Here is a 17,514-nt window from a genome sequence, read left to right as displayed (position 1 = left end):
AAAGCTCTGGGGCAGCTGCCTCTGCATGCCTCTTTGAGCTGGAAGAGGCAGGTGCTTAGGTTGTGGGAGGAAAGGGAGATTTTACCCAAATGCAAATTCCCCTCCTCGCCTACTTCGTGGTGCAAACACTACTCTGCTTTGCCCCCAGGATGTGGCCAGCTGGCCACCAGTTCTCAGGACAGCACAGGGAGATGGACCCACTGATCCTTGCTGTGCCCAGTCTGCTCCAGCACTGAGCCCCAAATCAGCTGCTGGGCTGCAGAGTGAGGCCTTGGGGGTTGTGGATTCACCCTGCTCAGTTTGGGGCTGCTGGTGGCTGTTCACATAATCCCACTGCTGCCAGGGCACTGCCCAGAGCTTGTTCCTGTGGCTGTGCAGGCAGGGAGCCCTGGACATGCTCTGGGCCAGTACACATGTCACTCTGATGGTCAACAGGCTCCATCCCTGTCCCTGTGATGGTCAGCAGGCTCCATCCCTCCCTGTTCATGTTGTGAGAAACCCTTGCTGCTTATGAGAAAGGGTTATGAGAAATGGAGAGGCTGCTTGAGCAAGAGGCACTGGCACTCCAGGTGCCAGGAGGATCCTGGGGGACACAGCAGAGAGTTCCCAGGCACAGTTACTGCCAAGGCACTGCCAGAGCCTCAGGCTCCCCTGTGCCAGGTGCAGGGTATTCATCTCTTGTGGTTGGCAGCAGGACTTGTTGCTCATTCCCTGCTTTATCTCTGTCCTCCTTCCCAGCCCTGCTGCACAATGGGATGCAGAAGAGCAGGGTCTGCTCCTGTCCTCACCCCCAGCATGTGTTGCCCTGCATCCCGTGCCTCTTCCAGCCCCTCTGGCTGTGTTCGTGTGGCCACGGCAGCTGCAAGGATAATAACAGTCCGGAAGCACGTTTCGCCTGGGGATTGTTTGCTTATTCCTGCTGGGCGTGTTTTAGTTCGTGTTTACAGCCAGCAAATTCCACCCACTGCCTGCTCACTTGCTATCACAAAATCCTCCTGTGCTGGCAGGCTCTGCTCCCTGCTCCATCCCATTTCCCTAAATCCCAGCCCTCTTCCCTGCTCTCAAGGCCAATTTAAGGGATTTCACATGTGCCACCTCAGCTCCTTCATGTCTCTCAGTGATTCCCAACTCCACTGCCGGGAATTTGGGTCCCCAGTTCCTTTGCAGTGTGTGTGCAGGGAGGTACTTCCCATCACAGGGAGTGGCTTTTCTCTGTTCTCTGTGCCAGAGGGCACTTTGGGACTCAGTCTTGGGCCACTGGTGGCTTTTTCGTGCCTCTTCCTCCACACCATCCTCCTGACTGTTTTGTCCCACATGTGAGGCAGCCTGTGGCCATTCCCTGTCCTCACATCCAAACCTCAGGCATCTCCATTTGCTTTCATGTGTGGATTACCTGTGAGGGAGGAACCCAGAAAGCAGAGGCTTTCCCCTGGGAGGCAGATCACCTCCTTTCCTGCTGGCTTTAAGCCTCAGCCAGTAGCAGGTCCCACCTCTGGGACCTGCCCTGGATAATTCTCCCTGGGTATCCCTGTGTATGATGTGTCCCTGGAGAGCCCTGGGCATCCCTGTGCAGGCTGTGTCCCTCTGGGCATCTCCCCTGTGCTTCTCTGTGCCAGATGTGTCCCTGGGAACCCCTCCTTCCTGTGCATCCCTGTGCAGAGCATGACCTTGGGCATTCTCCCTCTGCATCCCTGTGCAAGGTGTGTCCCTGGGCATCCGTCCTCCCCGTGCTTCCCTGTACAGGATGTGTCCTCGAGCATCCCTGTCTGAGCTCCCAAGGGCTTCTCCATCTAAGGTGTGCCCTGGTAATCTCCGTGTCCATGCCCGGGTCCTTCCCATGCAAAGTGCCCCATGCCCATCCCTGGGCCCACTCCTATTCCCATCCTTGTTTTGCTACCCCGTCCCCATTCCCCATTCCCATTCCCATCCCTATTCCCATTCTCCCATTCCCGTCCCCATCCCTATTCCTATTCCCATTCCCATTCTCCCATTCTCCCATTCCCATTCCCCATTCCCCATTCCCCATTCTCCCATTCTCCCATTCTCCCATTCTCCCATTCCCTATTCCCCATCCCCATTCCCGTACCCGCCGCAGCGCCTTCTGCCGGCGGAGCTCACGGCACCGCCCCCCCCCGCTGCCCCCCCCCGCCGCCCCCCATTGGTAGATGCCGCCCCTCCCCGCCCCACCGTTGGTAGGCGCCGCCGCGGTGGCTGCCGGGAGCTGTAGTCCCGGGCCGTGAGGACTCGCTGTCCCGGCGTGCCCCGCGCCGCCGCCGTGGGTGCGGGTCCCGGTGCCGGTGCCGCCGCCGCCGCCGCTCTGCGCCCCCGGGCCGCCCGCCCTGTCCGCGGCCGCCATGGGCTCCCTGCTCAGCCGGCGCATCGCGGGCGTGGAGGACATCGACATCCAGGCCAACTCGGCCTACCGCTACCCGCCCAAGTCCGGTGAGGGCCGCGGGGACCGGGGAGGGGGACAGGCCGTGGCGGGCCCGGTGCCCCCCGGGCCGGGCGGGGAGGCTGGGGAAAGGGCTGCCTGTCACCGGTCTGGGCTGTCACCGACTCTGGCTCTGCCCGCGGCCCTGCCCGGCCGCGCTGGCGGACAGGCCGTGGGTGGATGGCTGTCAGTGGGCACAGCGGTGGCACCGGGCCGGCTCTGCCCGGGGCTCGGTGCCCTGCTCTGACCGTGTCCCCGTGCCCGGCATCCAGGCCTCATCGAGCTGTCCGCGCCGCCTGGCACCGTGACCGCCCGTCATCCCGGGGTGCTGAGGGTGCTCAGGGACCGCTCCCCACGGTGGAGGTGCGGCCTCAGCGAGCTGCTGGTCCCGGGCTAGTGCGGCGGCTCTGCCGGTAAAGGGCAGCGCGGCGGAGTTCGCTGGGACAGGGAGCAGAATGGGGTCTGGTTGAATACACGATGGCCAAATTTCCCTTTAACTCCTTAAAATGGCAGTGGCTGTCACCTCGGACCTGTTGGGCTGACGCAGCCTACTGGGCGTCTGTTTTGCACAGGGAATTGTTCTGAGGGCTTGGAGAGTTGGGTGCCACTTGTGTGCAGGTGGGATGAGCCCATGACTCACCTTTTCTTGGGCTGGCTTTTGAGATTAACCAGGTTTAACTTGTTTAAACAGTTTTACTTATTCTTCTCAGAAAACAAGTGGTCAGGGAAATTCAGGTACTCTTTTCCCCTGCAATATCAATTTGCTTACAATTTTTCTAGGTTTCGGTTCTGTCAGGGCTTTTCCAGGCAGGCTGAAGAATTTGCAGAGCAGCAGTTTGGGTACCCTCACTCTGAAATACAAAGACTTGTCATTCAGAGATTCAAGTCCTGTGTGTGTCCATGACCTGCTGGCTGTGACATCCTCAGAGGGGACCAGGACCCTTGTTTAATTTGGAGGGGATGCAGGATCATCTCAAACAGATTCCTGTCATCATTACACCTTGTCTTGTTGCAGGTTGGCCCTCAGCAGGAATGGTGGCATGGAGGAGGTGGAAGGGGGAAACCTGCTAGAAAAGTCCAACAGCTGTGTTGGCTCTTTTAGGAAATTTAACTGCTTTTTTAGGGGTTTGGAGCTGGTTTTTGGGCAGCTGGGAAAGGCAAGTTTGGCTGCAGCTGGATCTGTGTGTGACAGCATTTTAGATAAAGAGTGGATTAATTATAACCACCATATGCAATGGACATTAAACTTCTTTCACATCACCATCCTGTTGTTCCTGTGCTGCTGAACTGGAAGTTAATGGTGTGTTGAGTTTGGGGCTTGGCAAGGTAACCCCATCCCACTCCTGAGGTTGGGTTTGTGTGTTACCAAGCTCCCTGGAAGGGGATCTGTGGACCATAATGCTCCCAAAGAGTGTTCCACATGTGATATCTCCCTTGTAGAACTGAACAGCCAATGCTTTCAAGCAGCTGGTTAAATAAAAATATTTGTATTTCCTACAAAGGCTCTGGGTGCAATTAAAGGCTTGTTAATTAATTCTCTGTGGCATTTTATTGTGCTCTTTCTGAAAGCTGGTGTTAAGCCAGGCTTTCTCTTCACATACTTTGGGTTTATCTAACAAGGATCCTCTTGACTTTGGGGAGAGAGCAGAGCTGTTCAAGCTCTAGGCAGAAGAGGAGGTGGTGAACACCTCTGAGGTGGAGGTTCAAAGCCCAGAACAGTGAGGGCTGTTAGGATGGCAGCTCCCCTCCCTCCTTCAGTGTGTTAGAGGGACAGTGTCCTTTGAGGTCCTGCCATCTCCAGAGTGATTGTCTTGGAGATGGGAAGGTTGGGACCAAACCTGGCAGTGAGGGTGACTGGAAGTGAGTGAGTATGGTTTGGATTTCAGGAAGCAAGCTGCAAGTAGTACAAAATGTTCTTGGGCCAAATGTTTGCTAATTATTTCTAACTGGACCCTGCTGCTATGGGCCCTGTGTGGGAGAAGCTGGTTTTCCATGGGCTGTGTTGGGTGTGTGTGCTGGTGAGTGAGCCTGACTCTCACTCCTGGCTCTGAGATTACCCCTGATGGTCTGGAACAAGTGGAGATGGAGCATTACCTGAGGTCACCCTTCCTGTGTGCAGCCCTGTCCTTCTCCTTTTCCATTCCATCCCTCCTTGTCTCTGGTTTCAGCAGATCTTGCCTTAACTACAAATGTCTGCTCAGCTGCTGTCCATGGTGGGCATCAGTTGGGTTTGATGAGGGAGCAAATACCCCCTGCCAAGGACACACTGTGCAAGGAAACAAACCCTAAATCCAGGTAAATACCTGAATCGAGGTGTTCTGGCTGTGATTTCAGCCTGCCTGTGGAGAGGGACACGGTGGCTGAGCCTTGGTGAGTCCCAGCTGGTTGCAAAGGCAGGGGGGAATATTCACTTCTCCTTTATTGCCTTTTGATGTGGTTGTTGCTGGGTCAGTCACATGCCCTGGGGAGGATGCAGGAGGTTGCTGAGGAATCCACCTTGGTCTGCATGAGCCAGTCCTCAGTGAAGCAGGGTGTTTAACAGCTTTGTTGGAAATTGTGTGCAGTTTTGTAGTCAGAAATCCTCAGAAAATGCCCTGCTTCTTCCTCCAAGGCTCTGGGTGGGTATCACCTACATTTTTCCTCCTCCATCTGGGTGACTGAGGCTGCTGTAAGGTGATACCCAATTTCCTTGTCTGAACCCTCTTTGCTGGTACCTTTTAACCAAAATTTCTTGCTTTAGGCATTGTGCCTGCCTGACGGGTTGGGAGGAAGGCCTGGTTTGTACAGAAGAGTAAGTGCCTCTGTGAAACAGGCTAAAAATGGTTATTTTTTCCCCTTTTTAGAGTTGTGTTTCAGTGGTGTTTCAGTGCTTGGAGCAGTGGAAGGATGTGCCATGCCCCTGTTGCTTTGGGGCAGTGAGCAGTGCCCCAGTGCTCCCCACAGCTCTGCTCCTGTTCCATAAGCTCCTCTGCAGCACGGAGCACGTGCCCTTGGGATGGCTCTTCTCCTCTGGAGTAGGCTCTTGAAGAGGATTCCCTGGAGATTCCTGGGAGGAAGAAAAGGAAGTGGATTGCTCCTCTCTGAAGCTGAACTGCTTTGTTGTTTGGGATTGAGGCTTTAATCAAAGCAAGAGCAATTTTAAATAGGAGAAGAGTATCCAGAGTCGCAGCCAGTCCATCTCTGTGCTGCTGGGTACCATGACAGTGTCACTGTCCCTGTGTGCTGGTTCAGGCTGTGCCTGGGACTGTGCTGCCATGGTGGTGACTGTCTGGCTGAGTAATTAAACAGAATCCAATTTCTATCACTTCACTGTTAATTGCATTAATGGTGAGAAGCCTAAATGGGCACCTAAATGCTTTCTGTTAATGAACATTGTGACACAGCCATGCTGTGATGGGATTACAGCTGTGCTCAGCCTCCTGTAGGTTGTGTCCCTTCCCAGCTTGTCTCTTGTGCATCACATCCATGTGGTGCATGGATATGGGATTAGGGAGAGGTAATTATGACTGGACAATCTGGTGCTTAATGCTGGTGCAATTATGATAATAAACCCCCAGCACTATGCTGTACTAAATATAAAGTATTTTGCTGTCATTTGATGCCTTGAAGGAGCCTTGGGTTCCAGTTTGGTTTTTTGCATAGGACAAATGAATGAGTCAGACTTGGCTGTTCTGTCCCAGTGGTCCCAGTTTTTCCAGCCACTGTAAAGTTTTCCACCACAACAGTTCCTCTTACAACCACTGCTTGGGCTTCATCTGCATCACTTGGTCATGTTCTCTTTTATCTCATGCTGCTCTGTGCTTTGTGCTGATTTACTCTGGGGAAGTGAAGCCACAGTTTTTCTTTGTTATGGCATTTCTATCCTATTCCATCCTTTTTTATTTATGTGTGATTCTTTCCTGGTCAGCGTGTCACTGCATTTTCCTGGAGGGTTTCTGTTTGTAGCAGTTCTGTGGAGGATCAGTCCAAGGATTTTTTGCTTTTTCTTTTTCCTGCCAAAGAGAATGGCACTTAGCATCCTCCTTGTGCCCATAGCTACAGAGCTGTGTGTAAAGCTAGCCTTGGAACACCTGCTTAAGGTGGTTTTATAGCCTGGGGGAACATATGGGAACAAGGTTCCAGAGCCATGATAGCCTGGCTAAAGTTCTAAAGCTGTCTCTGTACTGGATTTGGAAATGGAACCTAGGATTCCAATGCATAGAATATATATATATATATGCACGCCTGCTAGAGCCACTAAAAATCCTAAATGTCACAGTGACTGCCAAAGAGGATGCCTCATATTTTCCATCTGGAATTTTCCTTTTCATTTCAGTCCCTGGTGTGGTATTTAAGAAATGCTTTCTTAAAATGTTCTGCCTTCAACTTGGGCAAACTCTGAGATGGTTGTGATCGTGGTTGAGAGGATTCATCCGTAACTTTGGTCTCACGTGAGAGCTCTGAACTTGGGTGTCATTGTAGCAAGAGCTTTCTGAAAGCTTGCAACAGAATATCTTTTTATAGCTGCTGAAAACCGTGTTGTAAATTTGTGGAGACAGTTTGCTGCCGTTCTGGTTTGTTTGTCTGTTGAGACCTCGTGTGTGTGGCAGTTTCTGTGTGTGCAGCAGCCTCAGGGTTGTTCTGTGTGTTCCCTCTGAGAACCTCAGAGTGGTTTTCCCTGTGCTCCTCGTGCCTGGCACTGCGTTTCTTGTTTGCTTATAAAGGAAGTGCCTCGGGGGGAAAACCTCTCCTTCACATTGCAGGAGGTGACTTAGCAGGAAGATGAAGAGAGTTCAGTCTGAATGTGGAACTGAAGCTGTGATTCAAGCTACTGTATTTGTGAGAAATCCCAACAATTGGGTAGAGATGTCAAAAGCAGTTCTTAGTGGAGCAGTGACAGTGTGGCAGGTGCCTTGAACGTGCTGGTTTTGTGTCTGGGTGTTGTTCCAGTTGAGCAAGAGGGACTTTTTCATCTCTGGAGATGCTTTCAAGCCATGTCCTGGGCTGATCCCACAGCGTGGGCAGAAGGAGAGGGGGGATTCTGTCCCTCTGCTCAGGTGAGACCCCACCTGCAGAGCTGCCTCCAGCACAGGAAGGATGTGGAGCTGCTGGAGAGAGTCCAGAGGAGGCACCAGGATGATCCCAGGGATGGAGCAGCTCTGCTGGGAGAGTTGGGATTGTTCAGCCTGGAAAAGAGAAGCTTTGGTGAGGGTGACCTCACTGTGGCCTTGCAGTATCTGGAGGGAGCTTAGAGAAAAGATGGGGCAAGGTTATCTACAAGGGCCTGGAGTGACAGGACAAGGGGGAATGGCTTCAAACTGGCAGAGAATAGGGTTAGATTGGATAATAGGAAGAAATCCTTCCCTGTGAGGGTGAAAAGGCCCTGACACGGGTCTGCCCAGAGAAGCTGTGGCTTTGTCATCCCTGGAAGGGGCCAAGGCCAGGCTGGACAGAGCTTGGAGCAGCCTGGTGTCATGGAAGGTGTCCAGGGCAGGGAGTTGGATCTGTGTGGTCTTTAAGGCAATTCTATGATTGTGTAATTGTGTCTCATCACTGGATGAGAGGGAGTTCTCTGATCCCAGATAACCAGCTGCTGTGCTACTGAGACATCCTGCACAAGCATTGTCTTCTCAGCTGATCGAATAAAATGTTCCAAAGCATAATCCTGCTTGACCCACATAAAATGTGGAATCTATTCCAGCCTTCAGTGTGGTTTTCTGAACCTCAGTGCATACACAAACCTGCATGGTGTATCTCTGATGGAGAGGCAGTGTCAGGCTGGCTGTGCTTGGACATTATATACAGATTAGGTTTTTAATTTTGTTGCTTCTGGGAGGAATGGGAAAAGATTCCCTGTCATTTGGGGCACCTACATTTGTGTCCAGGAAATGACTGGATGTGGCACTCAGTGCTCTGATCTGGTTCACAAGGTGATGATAGGTCAGAGGTTGGACTTGATGATCTTGGAGGGCTTTTCCAACCTAAATGATTCTGTAGGACAGATTCTAAGTATCTGCTGGACCTGTGCTGAAGGTGATTGTTGGATCTGGAAAGAAGGATGTGTTTCAGTACTACAAACATCTGGGTGCTTGTTAGCTGAGCTCAGCAGTAGCTGAGCCCTCCCATCATCATTAAGGCACTGCCATCTGTGCAGAGTGAAAAGAGCCTTTCTTGAAGCATAAAGGGAGAAAGCCTTAATGGAAAAAACAGAGCCATTCATGAAAACCCTTCAATTTCTGAGTAAATCCTGCTTGCTCCTAACTAGAGGGACTGCAGATCCCTCCAGAATGCCTCCACAGCCATTCAGATGATTAGTTACTGCTTCTGGAATGACTCATTTGAACACAAATTTATGCTGTCTATGCATTGCACCCAGGGAAGCAAGTGTACATTTGGCTCAGTCCTCTCATCCCCCACTCTGAAACTTGAAGAGAAGTGGCTTGGATGGAGCCTTTTATTTCAGTTCTCTCCTGATACTTTTTTCTCTGAAACTGTACCTCTGTGAAGTTCACATGGGAGAGTATTTTCCTGAAGTCTTTCTAGGAGGGAGCTACTTTGTGGTGCTCTCACACACCTGAATTAATTCTGTGCATTTTACACTCAATTCCATGCTCCAGAATCCCAGGGACCTTGCACATACTTTGTGTCCTGAATTTTTCACTGTAGTGCATCACCTTAAAGATGAATGAAACAAATTCATGGTGAAACTTTCAGAGCTGACTTTCACTTTAGTCAGTCCCTGACATCCATGTTTCTGCATTTAGAACTGTCAGCATTATTCATTAAATCAGATCAGGGTGTACAGTCTCCAGCACTCCCAGTAAAGGTTTGGAGTGGTTCTTGTGTGGGATATGGGAGTCAAAGAGGGGATGAAAGGTGACAGGAGACCTCTGGCTGTGCTGAACTTTGCAGTGGGGGAAGCCTCATCCTTCTCTGAGCAGGCCTGTGGTGTTTGTGGGACTGGACTTCACACTGGGAACTGGAGGAAACAGGAAGAATTGACCAGAACGGAGCAATGTTGGAAAGAGCTGACTTTTCCTGCTTCCTGTTCCTTCTCTGGAAAACAAGTTGAAGTGGAATTATGTCCACTGTAATACTTATTCTAGGTTTTTGTTTCATTTGTTTGGTTTTTTTCCTTTCTTCTCCTACTGTTGGCACTGGTGGTGAGTACTACAGCAAAGAGGTGAATAAGCAAGTCTTTTCTGTGTCTTGTGGCTCTTTTATACTTGTGAATTTAAAACTGCACAGACTTTTCCAGGAAGCACTCATTTAGAGAGTTTTTTTTCCCATTCTCTTGTGTTTTTTATTTCTAGGAAACTACTTTGCAAGTCACTTCTTTATGGGAGGTGAGAAGTTTGACACCCCTCACCCTGAGGGTTACCTTTTTGGTGAGAACATGGACTTAAACTTCCTTGGAAATAGACCAGTTCAGGCAAGTTCCTATGTTCTGTCTGTTTTACTCTTTTTTGTTTCCTGCCTATTTTGGAAAATCTTGGGTAGGGTTTGTAGAGGAGAGTGGCACAGACCTGAGAGGTCCTCACTGCTTGGGGAATGTCATTCCAGTCTGTTCAGATGCAAACTGAGTTTTCCTGAGAGGCTGAATTCACCTTGGAGGCTTATTTTCACTGAGGACAGAAGGAATTAGTGGTGGGGGAGGAGGAACAGGGACTGAGGAGCACAGAATTTGGGACTGATTCTGCCTGCCTGCCTGAACAAGTGTAAAACCTGCTGCAGAGAGGGCTGGGAAGCAGAGCCTGAACTTCCCAAGGCTCCTGGGCAGGTTTTGTGTTCAACACGTGCTGTTTGCTGTGTCTGAGTGACCTGACTGGGTGTGGGGCAGTGTTAAGACAGACCTTGACATTTTGTGGGGTTTATACCTAGATGGGCTGCTCAGAAAATCCCTCCTTCTCTATTCCTAGCTGGAGCATAAATGTAATTTTGGGCCCACAGATGTCTGTGAGAGTGTGAAAAGCAACTTGCTCAAGTGATTGGCTTGTTCTTGAAAAGGGAATAATGTTGTTTTGAGGGAAAGACAGGAATTTTATGCAAAGTGTTATGTTTTGGATTTCTCTTGCATCTCAGAACTGCTTAAAAGAACTAAAAGGTGACAGAGGAGGAGCCATTTGGAGATCTTTTCTGAGTCCTGGAGAGGAAAGGGAAGAGCTGCTTGCTTTGTTCACTATTTTCCTAGTTGTTTCTGCAGCTTCCAAACATGAAAATGAGAACTAGAAGTCATGATTCTAGTTTAATTAATTATTTAATTTAACTACCTGCATGTCTCATCAGAAAAGCTGTGACCATTAATTAATTAATTCATCTTTGTAATGCTTGGTGGCAGTTTGGGATCACCCTGGTTTTACAGAAGAGGAAACTGAGGCAAGTTGGAGTTGGAACAGTTACAAGCACGTTCTGCTTTCTGAGTTTCTCCTCAGGCTGTGCCATTGGTCATTTTAGAGCCACACTCAGGTCACAGGATGGACAAGGAGGAATCTGGAAAGTCTTTGTTTAACCAGGAAATGCAGTTGGGAAAGAGAATTAGGAGGAGGGAGTTGAGCTGGAGCTCTGTGGTTGTGTCAGTGCTGGGCAGGCCTGGGGGTGCTCACCACATCCCCTGGGCCACTCTGCACACAGGGCCCTCCCTGCAGGGGCTGAGCTGGCACCGTTCAATCACCTGCATGTCCCAGCCTGGGCTTCCTTGCTGACATCCCAGCTCTGGGTTTCATCATTTCTCCAGAGGGGAGTGGGTGAGAGCCCATTAACACCGTGGGACATTTGCCAAGTGGGTTTAAGAGAAGGAGGCTGTTGTGGAATATAGTTTGCCTATGTAAAGTTAAAGCCCTTTGGCAGCTCTGATTAATCTTCAAGGAAAAAGAAAAAAAAAAAACACTCAAGCACTGAGCAGCAGCACTGTTTTCTGGACATGGGCCCAGTTCTTGCTTTGGAGTAAGGGAGGCTTTGCCTCATTTCTAAGGAAATGTGTTGGTGGTCCCTGGTGCCCAGCAGGCAGCTCTGCAGCTGCACAGGTTGTGATCATCACAATAAGCAGTTTCCTTTGCATTTCTCACTGGAGATCCTGTGCCCACTAAGGAGAATTACAGTCTGAAGCATTATTGTCCCTATTTAAAGGACAATCTGTGAGAGAAGATTTCTTGACTGTAGAATAGAATGAGGCCCCCTATCCCTGTCTCTTTTCTTTTCCAGAACATTTGCCCCATTGTTTCAGAATAAAAAGAGTTTCCCCCAGTAATCCAGGGTTTCAGCATGCTGATTAGCAGTCAGATCACTGCTTGCATGCTGCAATACACATGAAAGAGCTGCATTTCTTCTGCTCAAGCTGAAGGTGGATTCTTTAGTGGAAATAAAAGCTTGGGAGAGCAAGGCTTTCCTGACTGAGAATTCAGGGTTGAGAGAAAGGGCATTTTCATGAGGTCTTTCTTAAAGTGTGCATTTCCAGTATGAGCTGTTGCTGGGCCAGAGCAGGATTTTCACCCTGAAACACACTTGATTTATCAGTAAATAAAATTTGCTATTGCTGTTCCTTGTGGCTGCTGTACTGAATACCCTGAAAGCTACATGCTTCTTGATTTGGGTAAATTGGATGCTAGGTAACATGCTGCTACCCTTTATAGTGTAATAACAGAAGAATGATTTGCCTCTTTGTTGCAGTTTCCCTACATAACTCCAGCTCCACACGAGCCAGTGAAGACACTGAGGAGTTTGGTGAACATCCGCAAGGATTCTCTCCGCCTTGTCAGGTACTGCCCTTACCTGAACCTTTCATTTTACTCATCCCAGGGATCTCTCAGCCACAGCCAAGCTGTACTGCTAAGCTTTTGGAGAATGGCTGACATCAAGATCCTTGTTGCTAGGTCCAGAGGTTTCTGTGTTCTCTTTTGAGCTTTCAAGTGGTTTATATGCTCCTTATCCAAACAATCTGTGTTTCCAAACAGGACCAGTGATGTGTCTGTTTCTGCAGGACAGACTGGAGTAGTAAACAAAGCCATGAAATCATTAGCACGAGCGGAAGGTATTAGTCAGGTCAATAAACTTTACAGACAGATTCCTTCCTGCATTCCTGTGCAAGGAGAAGCCAGAAGGGAGCTGATTCTGGTTCGAGTTATGGGCCTGGAAGGCTGATGGGTCTTGAGTGAAACTTCCTCAGGTTTCTCCTGCTGCCAGGATGAAGATTGGTCCCAGTGTTATACATTGTTGAGATGGCTTGTGTGCCATGCATGGGGGAAGGACAGCCATGGGGATGGTAGCTCTCACTGCTCCACACTGAGATCTGACCCAGCAGAGCTGCATTAAAGCACTGGCTCACACTCAGACCTGCAGCTGTCCCCTTTCCAACAGATGGCTGAGGTACAGGGCCCAGCATTCAGTGCTTTGTTTGGGTCTGAGCTCTGGGCAGATGTCCAGGCAGAGCCTTTCCCAACCATCCTGGCTGGAGTCACTCTGGATTCTGTGTCTGGGGCTGGAGCTCTGGCAGGGCTCCAGCTGCAGCTCCCAGCCAAGGTGGCTCTGAGAGCCTGGTGTAACATGAGCACTTGGAGTCATAACCAAAAATCCTCAGTTTGTTTTTATGTGAAAACAGATGTGGTTTTTTTTGTTTGTTTTGTTTTGTTTTAAATGAGCAAAACCTGTGGTTTCAAAGCTGATGGAGCTTCCAAATAAGTGACCATTGGTAAACTGCTCTGAAAGCTCTTTGGTTTTTCAGCATAAGGGTGAAGTACTTCTCTAGGAAAAAAGAGAAGGAACATAAGCCAAATGGGAAATGGCTTTTTCCCTGAGAGAGGCCTGGCTGTGAATGGAGCAGTTGGTGTGGTTTAGTACATATAGTTCTGTCATTCTGCTTTCTGTGCTCACACGTCCCATTTCCCAGAGCTGCAGCTCTGGACTATTTGGAATGCTATTTGGAATGTAGTGTCCATGCACATTGTCAGTATCTAGGTTTTCATCCCTCTAATTCCTGCTACTAGCAGTTCTTTTTCTGCCTCATGAGCTCTCACAGGCTCTTGTGCTGCTGCTGTGTCAGTGCTGACGACAACACTGCCAACATGACTTTATTGAATTTTGCACTGATGTAGACCCAAAATGAGGTTTTAATTGACAGTCCCCAAGGGTACATTCTGTCTTGTGCTCTTCTGGCCCAGAGGCTTTGTCTTCCTCCCTCTGTGCACGTAAAGGACACTTTGTGCCCTCTCCAGCCTGGCTTATTCACAACCAGTGGCTGAGGTTTGCACGTTCTTTCCAGAGCTGATCAATTTACCACATCCTCCACCAAATACAGTGATACTGAGCCAAGTGTCCAGGTGTGAAGTTCTAAGTGGATGTTCTGCTGGTAACATCCCCATAAGCTTTTTCATAGAATCCCAGACTGGTTTGGGTTGGAAGGGACCTTGTTCCACCCACTGTCCCATGGGCAGGGACACCTCCCACTGTCCCAGGCTGCTTCATGCCCTGTCCAACCTGGCCTTGGACATTTCAGGGATTCAGGAGCAGCCACAGCTGCTCTGGGCACCCTGTGCCAGGGCCTCACCACCCTCACAGGGAAGAATTTCTTCCCAATATCCCATCCAGCCCTGCCCTCTGGCAGTGAGAAGCCATTGCCCCTTGTCCTGTTAGTCCAGGCCCCTCTTGTAAGTCCCTCTCCAGCTCTCCTGGAGCCCCTTTAAGCACTGGAAGGGCTCTGAGTTCTCCCTGGAGCCTTCTCTTCTCCAGACTGGACAATACCAACTGTCCAGCTTGTCCTCACAGGAGAGGTGCCATAGAGGAATACAGGGAAATGTTCCACTCTGGCCTTCCTGCTCAGCTCTGACCAGACAAAATTCTGAGCTTTGCCAGATCCTGAATTTTTTCAGGATAAACAATAAACCTGTGGATATTGGTGTTGAAGTTCTGAGTCTTCAATGTCACGTGTGAGTGTTTGATCTCTGGCAGGAGGAGACTGTGAACCTCAGAGCAGGGTAGCAGGAATTGTGCTGTAAACCACTAACAGAGAAAGCATTTCTTCTATTTTTCTTGTGTCCCACATTTGGCCTTGGATTGGAAGCTTTGTTTTGGAGCTCCAGTACCTGTTGTGCTGGTATTGGCTGTTCCTTCTTCTCCTGAAGGCACTTCCAGCTGCAGGAGGAAGACCAGCTCAGGAGACAAGGGCTGTTGTTGCACCCTGGGGCAGCTTCTCTGCTTCAGCTTCTGGGCTTTGGACAGTATTGAAGGAATCAGCAGCTGTGGTGGTTTGGGAATGTGTCTGGAGCATCAGGAGTGTCATGGAGAATAGTCATGGAGTGTTTTGATAAGGGCCTGAGAGAGGTGGATGAGGGGGGCTGAGGGGGGACAGGTGAGTTGCAGGGAGTGAGAGAAAGGAAATCCCTTCTCATCCCTCTGCAGCACAGGGGGCTGACCTTGGTCCTTGGATCTGTTCATCCTGTGCTGGAGGTGGTGAGGGGCTGGGACTGCCTGCTCTGCAGCCTGGATGGTGTTAAACTGGACAGATCTTTGCAGAAACCCCAAATAGGAGACAAACACCCCTGTGTCTGGTGATGCTGTCCCCTGTGAAGTCAATGCTGACAGAGGTGTCACTAATTCTCATTTATTGCCTGCTCAAACACTGGGTAAGTGCAGATCTCACAGCACTCAGTCAAGGGATACTTAACATTTATCCTGCATGTCTCCTGTGTTGGTCAGACTTTTGAATCTCCTCAAAGGATAAAATTTGGTTCAGCTCAACCTAGTTCTATAAAACTGTCATGGCTGCTGTTAATTATATTTTTATCTTTTAATTCGTTAACAGACAATAAAAAGCTCCAGCCTTTCCATTGTTTTATCCAGGAGTGATGTCAGACCAGGTGGCCTCAGCTCCCTTGGTCATCCTGCTTTGCCTTTTGCATCAAAATGTTGGATCAGCTGTTTGTTCTCAAAGGTGGTCAGTCTCTTTCCTCTGTACCTGTGATTGTGAAGGCTCTGATGCACCTCTGTGCATGACCCAAAGGCACACCCAGCAAAGTCACTGGTTCCCAAATCTGTGCATGCATCTGTGACCACCCCACGTGGACACTGTCTGTAGGATTTGGCTAAATGGGCACTGTAAAATTCAAGTGCAGGTGGAGACAGATGAGCTCTTGAAGCACCTGAACCACCTCCTTGTCTGCCACGACTCCTTCAAAGAAAGAGAAATGCAAAATGTGTGATTTTTGTCTTGTTACTTCCCAGATGTTACATCCCACCATTCCTGCACCTTAAGGTGGCACATGAGGTGTCTCTGCCTCTCAAAGTATGCACCATGTTAGGCTTTGCTTGTTCCTCAGGCCAGCTACCATCTGTGCACTCTTTGCTCTGGGGCAGATCATAGAATCCCAGACTGGTTTGGGTTGGAGGGACCTCAAAGCCCATCACCTTCCACCCCTGCCATGGCAGGGACACCTCCACTGTCCCAGGCTGCTCCAAGCCTTGTCCAACCTGGCCTTGGACACTCCAGGGACCCAGGGGCAGCCACAGCTGCTCTGGGCACCCTGTGCCAGGGACTCAGCCTCCTCACTGGGAAGAATTTCTTCCTCATGTCTAATCTAACCCTGCCTTCTGTCAGTGTGAAGCCATTGCCCCTTGCCTTATCAATCCAGGCCCTTGTAAATAGTCTCTCTGCATCTTTCTGTACTGTTCAGGTACTGAAGGTTGTGAATGATTTTCTGTGCCTCCAGCAGCAGGGGTGTGACAGCAGGAGGGCACAGCCTTGCTGTGACTGTCACCTTTTAGGCACTTGCACCTTGCCCTCTGCTCCAGTGGTGCTGTTCCAGGCAGGCAAGGCTCAGCCTCTCCTCCCTGCATCCCTCACAAACCTTCCCTCCAGGCACTGCAGTGGCCCCTCAGTGGTTTCCCAGGGCAACAGATCTAGTCTAGCTTTAACCCCTTATCTCCTTGGAAGGATGGAAGCACATTCTGAGTGCTGGCAGGGAGCTGCAGGGTGAGGTTGGGAGCAGGAGGATGATCTGAGGTGCTTTTTGTGACTTCCCTGAGAAGACGAAGCAGGCAGTGGTTGTGCCAGGGATGTGTTTGTGTGTGAGCTGCCCCACACCCAGGTGTCCCCATTGTTACTTGGTGCTGTCACAGGTATCCCAGTCTGTGCTGGGCATCTCTATTTAGTACCTACCTGTGCATGAGGTGAGGCTGAAGGAGCCTGTGCCTGCCAGAGGTGCTGGTTCTCCCACCCTGCTACTTCTGGCAGAAGTGCCAGGTCTGTCATAGCCTGGATCCTTCACTGAACCTCAGATCCACAGAGTGCAGCACAGCAGAGGTGACTTGTGCTCCTTCTCTCTTGGACACACACAACACTTGTGAGTGGATTGTTGCTGTCTGTGTTCTTGGGTCAGTCCAGCACAAAATGTTGATGGTTCCTGTGTTCTCTAGGTAAATCTGCCCTTCTGCCCAGTATTTCTTCTTTACAGCCTCCAATGCCATGATTTTCATTTTCAGTGCAACTAGTTTGTGTGAAAATACCCTTTTGCTCTGTACTGTGTATTGTATCCAGGTTTCTGCAGATGTTAACACTCCAGTTCTTGGGATTTGTTTTTTTTTTATACTGGCATGTTGGGTGTTTTTAGCTTGATTTGCTGCCCTGACCTAGGTGAACCTCTGGCAAAAGCCTCTCCAAGCCCTTCAGACAGGAATGTGGGTGTGTGCCATTAGTTAGGGGTTACATTAGTACAAGTACATGTGTTGTTGGGTATTTGATTCTACTGCTCTTAAATTTTATTTTGCACCTTCTATATCAAATTACTGAAACTGAACATTTCATTCTTGTTCGGTGTGCTGTTAAATAAAATTCAAGAACCCTCTTAATTAGGCAGCAGTTGTTATATGTCAGTGAACTTGGTAAATAAGGATTGACAGTTTTAGATTGAATTGTAGAGCTATGTCTGACCCATTTCTGGGTATTTTTGACAGTACAGTGTATTCATCAAGGCTGTTTAGCGAGGGGAGAGGCTGATACTGTGAAGATAAAGAGGATGCCAAGCTTTTCCTGAATAGTTCAGCTGCTTGGCTGTGACCCAGCCATCATAGCAATTAAGGTATTACTGATGAACAAGCGAGGCTGGAGCTGGGTGACA

The 17,514-nt window shown here is 49.7% G+C and overlaps 1 protein-coding gene across 4 annotated transcripts in view; it reads left to right on the top strand.

The window, feature by feature from the left end:
• Nucleotides 1-2,276: 2,276 nt before the first annotated feature.
• Nucleotides 2,277-17,514, top strand: part of MGRN1 (mahogunin ring finger 1) — a 50,636-nt gene continuing 35,398 nt past the window's right edge. For 3 of the 4 annotated variants that reach the window (XR_008508647.1, XM_054516539.1, XM_054516540.1), the window contains exons 1-3: nucleotides 2,278-2,442; nucleotides 9,724-9,842; nucleotides 12,077-12,165. Coding sequence is in view for 3 of the 4 variants with exons in the window: in XM_054516539.1 (XP_054372514.1) it covers nucleotides 2,355-2,442; nucleotides 9,724-9,842; nucleotides 12,077-12,165 (296 nt within the window). In the remaining variant the exon portion in view is untranslated. Of the gene's footprint in view, nucleotides 2,443-9,723; nucleotides 9,843-12,076; nucleotides 12,166-17,514 lie in introns of all 4 variants that reach the window. The other variant, XM_054516541.1, reaches the window with a different exon arrangement.

This window comes from Molothrus ater, chromosome 16 (assembly GCF_012460135.2).
Source record: "Molothrus ater isolate BHLD 08-10-18 breed brown headed cowbird chromosome 16, BPBGC_Mater_1.1, whole genome shotgun sequence".
In the NCBI taxonomy this organism is placed as follows: domain Eukaryota; kingdom Metazoa; phylum Chordata; class Aves; order Passeriformes; family Icteridae; genus Molothrus; species Molothrus ater.
Note: the sequence above shows the minus strand (reverse complement) of the source record. Positions and strands in the feature narration are given on the sequence as shown.